The sequence below is a fragment of the Leptinotarsa decemlineata genome, unplaced genomic scaffold, assembly GCF_025532065.1.
Source record: "Leptinotarsa decemlineata unplaced genomic scaffold, Ldec_3_MD MMD2_P_RNA_scaffold_12, whole genome shotgun sequence".
In the NCBI taxonomy this organism is placed as follows: Eukaryota; Metazoa; Arthropoda; class Insecta; order Coleoptera; family Chrysomelidae; genus Leptinotarsa; species Leptinotarsa decemlineata.
The window spans coordinates 3,680,548-3,695,983 of NW_027412526.1; the positions used below are offsets into that span (position 1 = coordinate 3,680,548).

The window sequence follows — 15,436 nt, forward strand, 5'->3', positions numbered from 1 at the left end:
CAAATAAGCTAAAAGAAAAAGCCCTCTTGAAACAACTTTCATATAAACATTGAACTACACGAGAGAATAAAAATAGTTTCGAAACAAAAGGAAGTTACTTTTTTGCATGTGCTACACATATTTGTAAAGAGTTTATTTTTAGATGTACTGCTTACTTCCTTCATTTGCAAGATTTCCACATTTTTTGTATGAAGATAGAGAACTAAAAAGCCAAAACTTGTCTTTCCCAGAAATTATTTTTTCCTTGAAATGTATTCCTTTCAATCAAAACAATCATGTAATCCCTGAATATCAATGCATTAACAAAATTTCAGATGTTTGGCACTTCTCAGTATTATTTTTCGATAGTATCATACCGGATCCGGAATATTAGTCAGTTTTCAAAATAGAAATTTTGGGGGCATACCATATGATATTAAAAATGAAAACTTCAAATTATATAACGCTCCTTTCGAATTGTCTGAGTGTGATTACTATTTCGATATGTTTTATTTTAAAAGTCCCGCAAATTCTCACCGTTCTAAGAGTGAAAAATGCCAGAGGAATAAACGTTATAGCCCTATTGATGGAACTTTCCAGGTACAGACAAAATCATAGTAGTTGTTCTCGTTTTTTCAAACTGTCATGATTGTTTGAAAGTAACATTACTATTATTGTCGATACCATGACATGAATTGTGCATTAGCTGCATTAAAAAGATTCTCCAAATGTTGGAAGTGTGAAATAAAACCTTACATATATTCTACTTTATTTCACTATTTTGAAATCTTCAATGTGGGAGTCAACGTCGTGAAACTGTGAAGTAGAATCCGAAACTCAAAAGTGATATCCTATATCCTAAAAATATGAGCCAACATTTTCAAAGTGGGTTCTAACATCTTAAAACTGGAAACTAATAATCTTAAGAATGGAATCCAACATCTCACAGATGAGGAAATCCATCCTCAAAGATTAGTGGCACCCAAATTGATAAAATTCAACTTCAATTTTGTTTCAGTTATACAATTATGATGTCCTATAATTATAGAAGTGGCTATGCCATCTTGAGCTACCTGGAATATCCAATAATATTGATCCAAGAACTAATACTGATAGCGTGCGTTCTTCACTATAAAGACATGCTTAATTACTTGTCTCTTTTTGGAGCCAGCATATACATTTTAATTGCTGCTGCTTTTCTATCAGGAACAGCGCCTCTGGGTCTTCTGGCTTTCTTAGTGGTACGTCCCATGGAACATACTTTGGGTCTAGTTTCATTCCATTGAATTAATCGCATTACTAATTTTTTTTAGCCCCTGTGTACACCTATTGGAGCCTCATCAAAAGTTGTACAGTTAGCAGAGATCCTGAGAACCAAGAATTCTGAATCTGTTAGTGTCTTGACTTGGTTCATATCGGCATTCACAAACTTCAGTAAGTTTATTCAATACGTTTTCAAACCAGATTCTTTAATTGGAATTATTTGTCACAGCTCGGGTATTCACAATATCAGTCGAGTCCATGGATTTGACTTTGCTGCTGAACTTCAGCATCAACACCATCTTGAGTAGTTCTATTATGGTGGCTGCCTATTTTTATAAACACCCAAAGAAAGAGTGATGAAGCTGTTAGTCAAGTTACCAGGAATAGTTCAAAGATAATATGGTCGAGTAGATTATATCACAATTTTTTGTTGTTTCCAGTTGGTGATTTGTTTTTATCATTTGTATTTTAGGGGAACTACGTATATGGGCCATTGTAACAAATCACACTGAGGGTGGATATATCTGCTCAGAAATGATATTGAATTTTATTCTTAATAATCCGCGACATGAGAATTCATAAAATATCAGCTCCTAGTCATTTTATGTATTTTTTATTTCATTATATTTTTCTGATCAAACGTCCAAAATTATAGACTCAACATATTCTTTGAAATAATTTGGAATAAGGATATTTGTATATATACAGTTTTGTTATTTTTCATAAGATATTACAATTTGTGAATATTGCCAAATGTTCAAATATTAAACTTATTTTTTCAAATGCATTTTATTTAAGTAATATACTTTGAAAATAATTAATTTTTTTGTAAAAATTATGGAACGTAGATGAAACAAACAAAAGACCAAAAACGAAGCATATTTATGTTGTCGATCACCTTTACTCATATCTTATTTATCAAAGAAAATCCCTACAAGCTTCGACAGCGACCTCTGTATATAAAATCACTTTCTACACACCTCTGCATTTTTCTTACTTACCTTCAGGTTCCTAAATATCCAGGTTATGTAGTCCAATAATGCATTCATGGTTCAGCCTAGCATCACTGCTGAGAACAATAACAGATTAACACATCATTTTCTGGTATTGGATCAGGAATGCCTTCACCGCCAGTGAAAACTGCAGACAAAGATATAAGACAACTTCTCATTGGTTTTGCAACAGACCGCCGTGGAAACCCTTGTCTATTTTCGATGGGCAAAGTTTGAGTTTTCTGTGGTAAAGTAACATAGATATTAGTATTATAGATTGTGTCAAAATTTAGTCTGGAAGCCCTCGTAGCTGAGGCCACGAAAAAAAAAAAAGAAGAAAAGAATTTACGATTATGGCATCAACAACCTAGCTATCCGGCCATGAAGAAATTTATAAGTTACAGCTATATTTCTGTGACAAAGAGTACGGACAAAACGTTATAAAAGCTTATGTTGAGAAAGTAGTTTCTTGACGTGGTTCCAATAGGGCTCAGCCATTTTTAAGACGGATAAAAAAAACAAGGAACATAATTGACAAATCCCTCACACCACTTATTTATGAGGACAACATGAAGTTTGGAGGAAGAAAAAGAGAAGGGAGCAAGAGAGCAAATATACATCATCTTTCATAACAACGACATTTATTGAAACACTAACACAACTTTAGTACTTCATGATAGCATTAATAGGAAAAGAACGCCTCATTCCCATGCAATTTTCGCGATCGATGAACAACGAATTAACTTTGTTGTGGAGATCAGATTCTAGATCTGATCGCGTTTTGAGCAACTGCTGGTGCTGCGCCTCAGCTTCTTGTAGTTTTCTGTGCAACGTTTCGATATTATCTTGCAGGTCTTTAACCTCGTGAACTAACCTAAAATTATTTTGAAAAACAAAGTCGTCAAAAGATTATAATCAAAAACATTGAATGTACGATCATGGATGTAGTTCCAAGAGTTTTTCACCTTTTCTGGGCTGGATCTCTGCATAATTCGATGTCTTTCCGATGAGTTCTAGCCTCCAAGCGTGTGTGTGCTACTTTCATGGGGTGACTTTTGTCCAAAATGGCCTTTTTGAGGAGTTCTATATGCTTCTCCAAGTCGAATATTTCTTGTTGCACCTAAAATCACGAACATATTTCTCAAGGGCGACTCCTTTTGAAGAAACTCACTTTGTGGAGATACATTTGAAGTTTCGACTTGGTTTCCATGGTTTCCGCGGTTCTTCTAGCGAGCGCGTTGTTTGTATTACTCCAGCCATCCCAGGACTCTTGGGCGCAGCTGTTGATGAGATTTTCGGCATCGGAACGCATTTGGGAGGAACGTCCTCTTTCGCCTTGAGATTTTTGTATTATTCTGTTGCTATTTTCGGCCCACGTGACGGGAGTGCTCAAACTTAAACAGATCACTAAAAGCTTTTTTTTCAATTAATTTCAGAGATTCTGTTCTAGTTCGACCATTGCCAGAGTTTGAATATAGAGTATTTTGAGTTTTGTTCACCATTTCATTACGTTCCTAGCTAAATTCATCTGGATACAATTGTACTTGAACAAATCTCAATGAATCATCATCAACGCTCAGATTTTCATGTGAATATTCATTTTTCAGGATTACCTGATGCCTAAATTAAAAGTTGTCAATAGTTAATTTCTTAGACATATGAAAGCAAAAATATTGACATTATTTTCCTATAATTCACGCTAATAACTGCAAATTCATGCTAACTGTGCCCCAGTAAAACTTGATCAATTAATTGCCAGGACATCTCTGTGAAATCATCGGTAGACAAAATAATTAGCTTTTTACCTCTCAAGAGGTGACAAAAACGCACTAGCAAACTACTCTTCAAACTTCCTGGATCTCTATTTTTTTGCCAGCTCATTTCTTTTGTTGTATTCTCGATCCATTGCCGCATCATATAAAACTCGGCCACCATTTCCATTGCACACGATGTGCTCTTATCATAGCCCCGAAGAGTGCTGAGCTGTAGACGTCGTAGACATTTCAAAAATACCAGCTGCCACGTGAATTGTTATGTTTGGTTTGAAATACTAACTGTAATTGAACTTGAATTTGAGAATCGTACCGTTTGCGACGAATAGCATGTTGGAGTAAGCAAATGATTATATATTTTTCAAATAATTTCAAAACTGAAGGTCAAAAGCATATTCAACCGTCTCCTTCTATTTTCAACTCAGTGAACTTCAAAGAAAATACCAAATTTCCGAAAAAGAGGGGAAAGTTTAGAGAGAATAATTTGAAATCTTGGTCAGCAAAAAAACTATATGCAATTTTCGAGTTGGAATATCAGTAGATCGATTTTCAAAATTCATCTTGAATTATATTTTTGATAACTCACGTCGGATCGAAGCTCTCGATTCCGCCATAGTAATTGATACCTTTGGAGTAGTTATTCAGTTGGTGGCACATATTGTCAATGCCCAGAGTGGACTCCTTGCTTTTGACATCCGCCTCAAGTTCATGCTGAACGGCTCTGTTGACGCGCAATTGGTCTTGTACTTTTTCGTAGAGGCATTTCAGCCTTTCTTGCGCATTCCGATACGTTTCGATTTCTTTCAACAGAGATTGTTCGACGTTGTCATGTACCAAGTCAATTCCTGTAAAAATAATTAAATATTGAACGGCAGTTCCCGAAGTTAACGTTAATTTACAATTCTAAAACTTATTAAAGTTAAGATCGATAAACACGAAAACGATTTTTCGAAAAAATAGTGTCTTGGCTGTAAAGTTCTGACACTAAAGGCCATAAACTGAAACTAGAGAATTTGCTTCCTCTTCTTCTTTTATTTATTGGTCTTACCTATCAGGTCATCCTGCCAGTAATAGAAATGAATTCGGAGGATCACAGAGTAGGTAACATTAAAATTTTCTTTAATATATCTGTCTATTGTGATTAAGTAATGTACCAGTGTGATAATTTCGTATCAAAAAATGTTACCATATTGAACATTATTGATTGGTCGTGTTTTCGAATCGAGAATGTGTCGAAATGTTGCTATCAGAAACAAATTTACGTGGACATAGATCAATTCTATAGGCACCTCGTCTTTTCTCCCGATGGTATAAACATTCTTGCGCGATGTGCAGGGGTCCCTCGATATCTTCGATCGCCTTTTTGAGCGCCCTTCTAGAATCCTGCAAGAGATTTATCTCCATCAAGAGGCGTTCCAATTCGCTCCTAAGTTCGTTTCTCCAAAACGTAGTTTCCGTGATTCTCTCCCCCAAACGTCTGCCGGATTCTCTTTGCCCTTGCGCTGTCTTTTCGTCGGTTTCCCTGCCGGACAAAAGGATTTACAATAATTCTTAAATATGCAGAACATATATTTCCATTCTGTATGACAAATGATAGAATCTATCGAAGGACAGTTATATCTTTTACGGTGCAACAATATGACTTAAACACGAATAGTTTTGCTGCTGAAGGAGCCAAGAAAACCTTTTTCGGAACAAGTTGGAGAACCTGAGAAACACAGATACCGGTTCTGACATTAAATATTTGATGAGACGTGTATAACCACACAAGGTATACACTAATTATTACCTCATAACTCTGACGAAGTCCCCGCGAAGTCTCTCAGAATAATTCCGGTTGGTATCCGCCTGATTGTAGTACCTCAAGTTACTCTGGGTCCATTCCAAGGGCGTATATCTGGTATACAACGCCATCCTAGCAGCATGGGCAGGGTTGCGATTCACCCCCGTTACCAAATTAGGAAATTTCAACGGCTCTGGGGTGATTCCGTAGGAAGTTGGACACGAGTCGATCATAGCGTTAGTTGTCGATTGACTGGATCTAGAGAAATGATCGTTAGTGATTTAGATCCAAGTGGTTCCCATAGAAAACATAAGAGGTGGTGGTCGCAAAAGCTACCTGTTCAAACGCCGAGTTCTTAACGACCACAATCGAGGGCTTGATCACCCGACGGACTGTAAATGACTACTTTTCCTCTCACCACCTCTCATGTTTTTCATTTCGAATATGGGAACCCCGCTAAAGACTTATTCAGAGTTACAGCGGCATTATACGGCGATTCTCATAGGTCGGTCTCCAGGTATGTGGTGTTTGAGCTGTGGGATAATACTGCCCACCAACTATGGCTGGCATTTGCCTCCCTGAGAACTGCTCCACAAAGGGGGTTTCTTCTTCTGGACTCCATGGTTGCAGTTGCTGCAAATTACATTGAGAACATTCCTATATTCATGTGTTTGAACATATTTCAATCAAAACTAATTAATACAAATATAGAACTACAAAAGCAAATGACATTAAAAGACAAACTTTTAAAACAAGCTAATAATTAACATTCTTCTATAAAATGAGAAAACAATATATTTTAATATATTTAAAATTTATGAAGCATCATTCTCACATATTTCAATACACCATCATACTTTTTTTGTGCAAAATAGTTCCAACGTTAACACTAACTCGTTACTTACTCTGTTGTATCGGCTCCTTCGTTCTCTTTCCTGACCAAATATCATCGGAGCAGGATTCCCGTATAATTTCCAAAATACTCGTCAGCCACCTTCCGATGCCGTAGATCAACCCGCAAATAGCAGATGCTACCCATTTCTCGAAGCAAATCACTTTCTTTCACCGTCATTCTGTTAAAACCGGCATTAGTGCCAGTCTGTACCATTGCCATGGCCTAAGATATCCCTAATTCGGTGTGGATATATAAACCACCGACCCAAATTCGGGGAATCAATAATACCAACGAGCGAAAAGTATAGATATTTTTGCAATATTGTACGGTGTTACCGGGTGAGTCAGAGAAACAAGAGATGAACATTCGATCCGGCTCAAAGGACCAGCTATACAGTGTGTAAAAGCCAAATGGAACAAATTCGTTATTTCGGTTACTGTACATTAAAAAAAACCGAAACACGTCAAATGTAAATTATAATTTGACATTCTTCAACGTAAAAATACCACCCCTACCTTCAACATCCTTCGAATGACAGGTACAACTCCCAACTTTTTAAATGGGAAGTATAGGCTTGTGATATATCGTTTGAAAGGTCTCTTCATTCTCTATTCAAAAATGTTATCATTTTCAAGTTTATTGCAACAATTAAAATAAAATAAATTAAAATCATGTGGTTCTCTCAATATTGGTAAAATCAAAGACAGGTTTCGATTACATCACGTTTAATTGCAAATAAATCGTAGTAAAGCAAACAACATTAAATAAACTCTTAATATAACGCTTAACATATAATTTTGTGACGAATTCTTTGGTAATCAGACATGAGTTTTCAAGTAAATTAATTAATTTTCAAACTAAATGCACACAATTAGATTACTATATAATTAAATAAAGATAAAGACTATTCTGAACACTTTCGATATATTTGGTATGATCCAGCGTCTCAATATGGCCACTTTCCTGTAGAAAAAAACATCATTGAGTAATGGATAAGAAAATACATAAGGAATTATACTGGAAATCACTGTTTCTTCCTTTTTTTGGCGTTCAACCTCCCGTAATATGAAAAATAAATGAAGTTGAATCAATAAAGAATCTACTGAAGTATATATAATTTGGTTCACGTTTCGGATTTTTTTTCATTTTCCGTTGACGTGTGTCAAATCTTCCGAATCAAAAGATGCTGATCAGACACTGGAAGACCTCTAGCACATGGTTAATTTCCATGGGTCCTTTGATACCTCGAAAAATGTATTATTCCCACAGTCTTGAAGTATATAATGAGTTCCACAATAGAAATCCCGAAAGAGTCCACATTGTTCATTTTCAAAGACGTTAATTTCTTTTTGATAATCAAAATGTACTACGCTGTTTTGATTTACATTGTTTTATAGTAATTTCCGTGATTTTTTTCGAATTCACTCCTTGGAAGCGATCTTCAAGATGAAACGTGGATTCATCAAGGCAACCGAAAATCAAGTAGCTAATTTCTTTGCAACAAATTGCTCTGCTGAATATACTGGCTCTACTAACTAAAATACTATCAATATACTAACTAAATACTATTAAAACCCATACATTCTACTTTTCCTAACTTCAAAATTCCCATTTTCTTATTTGAAAAATAATGATGTTCAATATAAAAAAACCATTAAAACTTACTCTGTAGCTTGCCAAAGTCATGTAGTCATATTAGTTCAGTGTGGAACGTGGATAAATACGTTTTTTAAAATGTTTCGATTGTAAAATTTGTACCCTCACCTTCTATCAATGTTTGGGACCATGTGACGTTAAGACGATCAAGTAACAAGTATTGATATTTCACAGCGAAATCCAAAATACATGATTCTCAAAGTAATTTTGAATATTTTGCACTAAATTGGGTACCTAAAAGTGATTTTCCAAAAATAGCTAGCTTTTCAATTAACCAGCTCTCATTCCATACGAATGACAACCCTCAGAAGTCAAAACAAGTGCTAGTTAAAGGTCAACGAGATATTCACTTTTCAACGTGCGATTTCTAGCATAAGGAGCTGATGGACTCACCACCGAGCATTATAAACATACTAAATGGCTATCAAAGTCTTACGGCGCATTTATAATTAGATAATGTTTGACTTTTTAAAGGGGTGAAGCACTCAGGTTATCCTCACAGCACATACTACATTGTTTCAGGTCCGGGCTACCGGTTTTAAAATTTCTAACGGGTGATTTTTCAAGAGGTATACGATTTGATTTTCAAAACAACACAAAGAATTTAAAAAAATTGATGAAATCTTAATTGGAATCGATAGAACGAATGTTTGAAGATGATTTCATGTAAATGCTATCCGCGGATCCGCTTTAGATGGCCCATGCGCAAAGTCCAATTCTCGCACACTCTTTCTAACATATCGACCGTTAATTCACGTATAAATGCTTCAATATTGGCTTCCAGAGCGTCAGTCGTTGCTGGTTTATTCCTGTAGACATGAGCCTTAACATGACTCCAAGAAATAATCCAAAGCGTTAAATCACACGATCTAGACGGCAATTTTGCTTGTTAACGTATCCATTCAACCAGAAATGAGCCTCGTCGCTGACTATACTGAATAAATCAAACTTAACTTTATTTCACTTTAAATACAACAAACACTTCAACTATTATTTGTATGTCTATTGCCTTACTAGATCACTTCGCGTACCGCACTGTAACGTCCACTTGACTGTGTCGATATGCTCGCAGCTAGCGTTGAAATATCGTAATCGAACGCCGTAGAAATTTCGCCGCAGTTCCGTCGAAATCGGTATTATTCTCGCTGCTTCTAGAGCGGCAGGAAACATTGGGAATTCGCGCTCTCTTAGCTACGTCACGTTTGGTTTATGATTCCCAGTGGCGGCCGGCGTTATTTTCTTTCGGGCATGATTCACAACAATATAATCTTGGATAATAGTCTCTTCCGAGAGGAAGAAGTAATTAACCCAAATAAAGTATGTCTATCCGCATTCAACATAACACGAATCAGACCAATTAACCCCAACAATAGACACGATAAAAAAAAAATCCGAACCTAATGAAATGCCACATGTGCTGTGAAGGGACTAGAGCACTGCGACAGACTAGGTCAACAAAGCCAAAAAATTGTTATGACACAGTAATCTTGATCGCTCTCATTGTCTGAGCTTTCTTATCATGGTTAACACAATTTCTTCCCGCGCCCATCAATGCCCTTCTCTTTCCCCTCAAAAATCAAATACCACGCACACAATCTCAACTTACATAAACTATCTTTGCGCAATCCTCTAGGACGTCAACTCCTTCAGAAGCTCCTCGGTGGACCTGCGTTCCTTCTCGAACTTCTCCATGTACATTTTCGGAACGGTCCACTCCAACAGGATCTTGACGTTCCTTTTGAGCTTCTCCGCCACGGGCAAATCCGAATCCCTGCAGGGTTCCCGGCCCGAACTCTCGATAGAATTAACCAGAACGTCGTCGATCAGTCTCTTGTTGAAGCCGAGCTCGCTCAAACGATCCGGCGACGAGATCTTCTTCAAGAGAATCGCCAGCAGGTAGCGCATCTTCTCCACGGGCATGCCTAGATCGGAGGCCGCGGTCGCCTTTTTCGGTTTGTCTTGCAGAGCCTCGCAGAACGCGTAATGCGTCTCCATATCCGTCTTCGTTCGGTGGAAGGACTTGCAGTGCTTGCACACGTACGGCTTGCTGCTCTTGTGGATCGTCAGCATGTGCTTCTTGAGGTGCGGCAGTTGTGTGAACGAGGCCTCGCACAGGACGCAGACGAATGGCTTTTCGCCCGTGTGTCTGCGCGTGTGCAGTCTAAGCGCGGTGCTGTGCGCGAACGCCTTCCAGCAGATCTGGCAGCGGTAAGGCTTCTCCCCGCTGTGTGTGCGCTGGTGCACGGTGAGCTGCGAGCGCTGCGTGAACCGCGCGCCGCAATGCGCGCAGCCGTGCGGCTTGTCCTGCCTGTGAATGCGCATGTGCTGCGGCAGATGCCCCTTGAGCTCCTTGTTACAAATATGGCAATGGAAGGCCTTGATGTTGCCGTGGTAGCAGTTCAAGTGCTTGCGCAGCGCGTCTCGCCTGAAGAATCGCTTGCCGCAAATGTCGCAGACGAAGTCGCGAATCTCCAGGTGCCGGTTCATGTGGAGTTTCAAGTTTGCGCAGCACGTGAACGAAGAATTACAAACATGGCAGATGTACGGCTTGGAGCCCGTGTGAGTGCGCATGTGCTGGATCAGCTGGCCACCCCGCGCAAACCGCTTCCCGCACTCGGTGCACTCGTAGGGCCTGTCACCCGTATGCGTGCGCAGATGCAGCTTGAGCCTGTCCTTGATCGGAAACGCTTTCTTGCAGTAGTCGCACACGAAGGCGTTTTTGCACGACGAGTGCTTGCAAGCGATGTGGTTCTTCAGAGAGCCGGCCTGCCGGAAACCCTGGCCGCAGTCGTGGCAGACGTACGGGCGCTCGTCTGTGTGAGTGCGCACATGTTTGCGCAGGTCGTTGCTGCTGACGAACTTCTTGTCGCAGCTCGCGCAGTGGAACTTGCGCGGCCGCTTGTGCGTCATGGCGTGCGGTTAGAGCATGCAGTGGACCCTCAACCTGTTGTGCTAAAGAGATAGAAAATGGACCAGCCACCAGAAAGGGTTACTAATATTACTGTTAAGGTTGTTAGAGTGGGTCGAGAGGTTCCTTCGCCATCGGTCAGACTAGAAGTACCGTCACCTCACCTGGAAGAATGAATAGAGAACACCTCAACCGCAGTCTAGGCTAATCTAAGGGGTGTGAAGGTGGAGATGAGGTGGATGGGAGTTACTGTGTCGATTTTGTGGGAGGACAAGAAAAAATATTCAAAAGAAACGTTTCAAAATCGTGCGTTCAATAAATATATTGGTCTACAACCTTGGCTGAGAAGTCCCGGGCCTAAGAAATGAAACGGGTTTTTTTTCGCTCAGAATTGGCTTTATTCATCAACGTAACCTCCATCAAGAGACATATAATCATTCCAGCGCCGCTTTAACATTTCAATACCACTTTTGTGGTACGATTTATCTCTTGCCTCAAAATAGGCTTCAGTTTCAGCAATAACCTCTTCATTAGAGTGAAATTTCTTATCGGTAAGCATTTTTTTTGAGGTCTTCGAACAGCCAGTAGTCACTGGGAGCCAAATCCGGCGAATTCGGTGGATGTGGGAGCAATTCAAAGTTGAATTCATGTAGTTTTGCGATTGGTTTGATAGACTTGTAACACGGCGCGTTGTCTTGGTGAAACATTTTTTTTTCTTTGCCAATGCGATCTTGCAATTTCGGCCTACAAACAAACGCTCCTATAACGCTATATAATATTCACTGTTCTGCATCATCGGTGTCTCTACGACCCCGTTTGAAGTCAGCAAACCAGCCTTTAATTGTTGTTTCTGATAGAGCGGAGTCTTTATAACACTTTTCAAGCCATTGCTTCGGTTGAACTATATTCCTATCAAGAAGCAGTGGAAAATTAAAACACGAAATTGTTTTTGATCCGCTGTTTTAAAAATATCAAAAGTAGTGTCACTCTTAGCCCAATAACTTACAAACTTATGAGTCGAATATCATGAAATTTCAACAGCTTCCTTTTGAAGGTTATAGTACTAACTGAAAAAGCTGTGAATGTAGTAAGACTGGCGCCATCTATTTGTTAGACCCGAGACTTTTCAGCACATGTAGTATTTTCCTTATATAAAAACTTGAATGGCTTACACTAGCTTTTGGAATATGAGTATTTTAACTGTGAAAGGAAAATACTGGCGAGTACTCTAAAAAAAAATCATCGCATACATTGTTTGAGTCATCCCAGCAAACCCATCTGTTATAAAGGGCTTAAATATTGTATGCTAGGTGATTGATCAATAGGCTTATATTGCACGATACCTTTTAAACTCTAAGTACGCTGAGCTGCCAATAGTAGGCTTTTTATCCAATATAGATTCATTATTGCTTGTATAACAACACAATATGCAGAGACTCCATTGACAGTTATTAAAGCGTTCAAATCTAGCACAAAAACTTGTTGCAGTGAATGTGTGAATTTTGTCAAAGAAGTATGACAAAAGTATGTCATTGTGACATCTTGATTACTAAGATATGCTTTGTACGTCACATTATAACATCGCTGCTATATTCTGGAGATGTAATCGTGTTTGCTGGGATCTCTTGATGATTTCAAGACAGCGAATTTCTGTCTACATATAAGCTAACCGTGTGAATTTTTCCAAATTTGCTGTCCATTTTCGTTCAAGTGTTATTAATACTGACCCTCTTGAACTGATTTTTCTGATAGCAAATTGTTTCTTTGAAATATGAATTTTTCTTCTTGTCACAAAATCTACGATAACTTAAAATTTACTAGTGTTCTGGGAAAACTAAGATAAATGCTATGTACTCGTTGTGGAATACTAAATTTGTACTTCAAGATACCTAAGAAAATTCAAAGCTGTGTGTACTCATAATCTACATATATTCAACACCTAAAACTCCCTCAACTTTACAGCTACCACTATATTTATATATAACAGGATCTCTCAGTCGAAAATCAAAAATAAAAACTCTGCTTTACTTTGTCAAGCTTTCCCTTCTCACTGGGAAGCTTCTTCAGGGCCTTCAAATTATTGAGTTATGGATTTTTTTGGAATTACATTATAAACCCTGAATAAGATTCCCAGTCAGAAGCAAAGTAAAGCAGAGTTTTTATTTCTGAATTTAGAATGTGAGGCCCGGTTGATCCTACTTTACATTTATATATTTCAGATAGCGTCTGTTATTCATATTCAATATTTCAATAGTTTTATAAAAAGTATTTTTCATCTTTTAATTTTCAATTTATTTGCCTGAAAAACCCCAAAAACAATTACATAATTTACTTATTGTGAAATAGAAGTAGCCTCAAAAGAGGCGAATTTGTTGTAATTCTTGCTTGACATTTGTAAATGTTTGAATAATGAACATTAGTTACCATTGAGAGAAACTTTTGAATAACTTGATAGTTCTATGAACGTCAGTTGGCTATTTCTTCTTGTGCAAAACAATCTGAGCTTCTTAAATAGTCAACCGAAGTTTAACATGATTGATTACGAGTTACTTTGTTACCAATCCTCTGCCAGTATGAATTACATATAATGATGGATCAAAGAAACATTGGCATGAGATATGTTTGATAAAGTGATAATGTAATATTTATGTATTAAGATATACAGGATGTTGATGAACCTTTAATTTGACCACCACCAAACTAATTAAGAGTCTGATTTACTTTCAGATCTTACCTTCTTCAAATTAAAACACAAAACTAGAAATATAGAGGAATGTATTGATTTCCTTCTTATTCTCAACTCTTTGAAGTTACTGAAGAATATCAACCAAACTATTATAAATGTCGCTCATGCCGTTGAATTGAAATGTATAATGGTACTCACTTTGCATCTTAAGGAATGCTTACCAAAAGCCAACGATTTACCATGTAGAATTTCATATGTTGCATTTTCGTTTTGTACTGGATAAGAAGGAATTTTTCCCAGTGTGACAAATAAAATTCTGAAAAAAGACAAGCAAATTAATTAGTTCTTTCCCGTAGTGAAAACACATTTCAACGGGACATCAAATGGAGCCCAAGTTGGAATTAAACTAAGTTAATTGAGTGGTCATTGATATACAGAAATTTGTCAGTTTTCGGCAGTCTTCCTTCTTAATAATTAACCTTCATTGAAAATTAGTCTTGATGCAACGACCTCAACTAAGGAACTGGAAAAAATCTTGGCAAGCTTGTTAATTCCCAAACTATAATCACTACCAATTATTACAAAAAGGTTTCAAATGGGTTAACTGAATTAGTTGGTATTAGAATAAATTACCTCTGACTCGTATTATACTTTTCTAGAAGATTATTTTAATATTTTTTTTCAAAAAAATATCTATTTTGGAAACATGCAATAAAATCCATTACGAATTAATCCATTAATTCATTATTCACAAAAAAATATTTCATCTTCTAGTTCTTTAGTTTGTTCGTTTGTTTTTGGCTACGACCAAGATCGTAAAAGCACTATTCGAGAAGAACACTGCCGTAAGGTGGTAGCCCAAATCTCCGGGAAATCAAAGAATTGTCAGAGTGACATTTCATTTAGGCATTTCTACGAAATTTTATGGTTGTTATTTCGATAAAAGTTCTTTGTGAAGTATTATTGACAGAAATGAGCCGTTATTTGAAAAATATTAGCTCGATAGTCGAAGTCTTTGTTTACGAAATTATTAGTTTTTCAATTGAAAAACAGGATATGAGTTCAGTTGCTGTCCAAAAAAAATATTTTTTTTTATTTTGACTTTCGAATTATAAAACTAGATGTCACCCACTCCATGGTCTTACACGAAAAGAACCTACTTGTGGGATAAACTTCTCCAGGCAGTTTTTCCAAATGAATATAATCCCCAGCTATTCAAATTCAACATTATTCACTTCTACCACACAGTCTTGTAGGTCTCATACATACTGCACCTAAAACAGTAGAAATTTAATTTCATTAGATCCAAATGTTGAACAACATCACTAAACATAAATACAAGTTGAGAATAGAACCATCGGATATTAAGAACAGTTAGACGATCAGATTCGCTATATACTGATGAAATTCAATATGATATTGTCTATTCTTGTACAATGATGGAAGTTTGCACACACACAAGCTTAGACAAACAAGCAACCAGTTGATATTTTGGTTACCTG

The 15,436-nt window shown here is 37.4% G+C and overlaps 3 protein-coding genes across 3 annotated transcripts; 1 reads left to right on the forward strand and 2 right to left on the reverse strand.

The window, feature by feature from the left end:
* Positions 1-372: 372 nt before the first annotated feature.
* On the forward strand, positions 373-2,025 carry LOC111513872 (solute carrier family 66 member 3). The gene is made up of 4 exons (XM_023170093.2): positions 373-579; positions 998-1,220; positions 1,293-1,413; positions 1,472-2,025. Exons 1-4 carry the CDS (start codon positions 410-412, stop codon positions 1,597-1,599), a joined length of 642 nt encoding a protein of 213 aa, XP_023025861.1. The 5' UTR covers positions 373-409; the 3' UTR covers positions 1,600-2,025.
* An 833-nt stretch (positions 2,026-2,858) lies between these two features.
* Positions 2,859-14,752, reverse strand: LOC111513870 (tektin-3). The gene is made up of 10 exons (XM_023170092.2): positions 14,568-14,752; positions 14,156-14,250; positions 6,695-7,647; positions 6,268-6,422; positions 5,796-6,047; positions 5,296-5,528; positions 4,593-4,851; positions 3,406-3,628; positions 3,200-3,354; positions 2,859-3,108 (listed from the first exon to the last, which is right to left on the reverse strand). The coding sequence occupies exons 3-10, from the start codon at positions 6,737-6,739 to the stop codon at positions 2,898-2,900; spliced, it is 1,533 nt and encodes a 510-aa protein (XP_023025860.2). The 5' UTR covers positions 6,740-7,647; positions 14,156-14,250; positions 14,568-14,752; the 3' UTR covers positions 2,859-2,897.
* On the reverse strand, positions 9,970-11,250 carry LOC111513867 (uncharacterized). The gene has a single exon (XM_074174881.1). It carries the CDS (start codon positions 11,248-11,250, stop codon positions 9,970-9,972), a length of 1,281 nt encoding a protein of 426 aa, XP_074030982.1.
* Positions 14,753-15,436: the final 684 nt, after the last annotated feature.

Excerpts from the sequence above, each read along its gene's own strand:
- LOC111513872 (XM_023170093.2), top strand. The coding sequence starts at position 410 with ATGATATTAAAAATGAAAACTTCAAATTATATAACGCTCCTTTCGAAT. Across the intron at positions 1,221-1,292 it reads GTCTTCTGGCTTTCTTAGTG|CCCCTGTGTACACCTATTGG; the intron begins GTACGTCCCATG and ends AATTTTTTTTAG. Across the intron at positions 1,414-1,471 it reads ATCGGCATTCACAAACTTCA|CTCGGGTATTCACAATATCA; the intron begins GTAAGTTTATTC and ends TATTTGTCACAG.
- LOC111513870 (XM_023170092.2), bottom strand. The coding sequence starts at position 6,739 with ATGATATTTGGTCAGGAAAGAGAACGAAGGAGCCGATACAACAGA. Across the intron at positions 3,355-3,405 it reads TTCAAATGTATCTCCACAAA|GTGCAACAAGAAATATTCGA; the intron begins GTGAGTTTCTTC and ends TCGTGATTTTAG. Across the intron at positions 3,109-3,199 it reads AGAGATCCAGCCCAGAAAAG|GTTAGTTCACGAGGTTAAAG; the intron begins GTGAAAAACTCT and ends AAATAATTTTAG.
- LOC111513867 (XM_074174881.1), bottom strand. The coding sequence starts at position 11,250 with ATGACGCACAAGCGGCCGCGCAAGTTCCACTGCGCGAGCTGCGACAAG.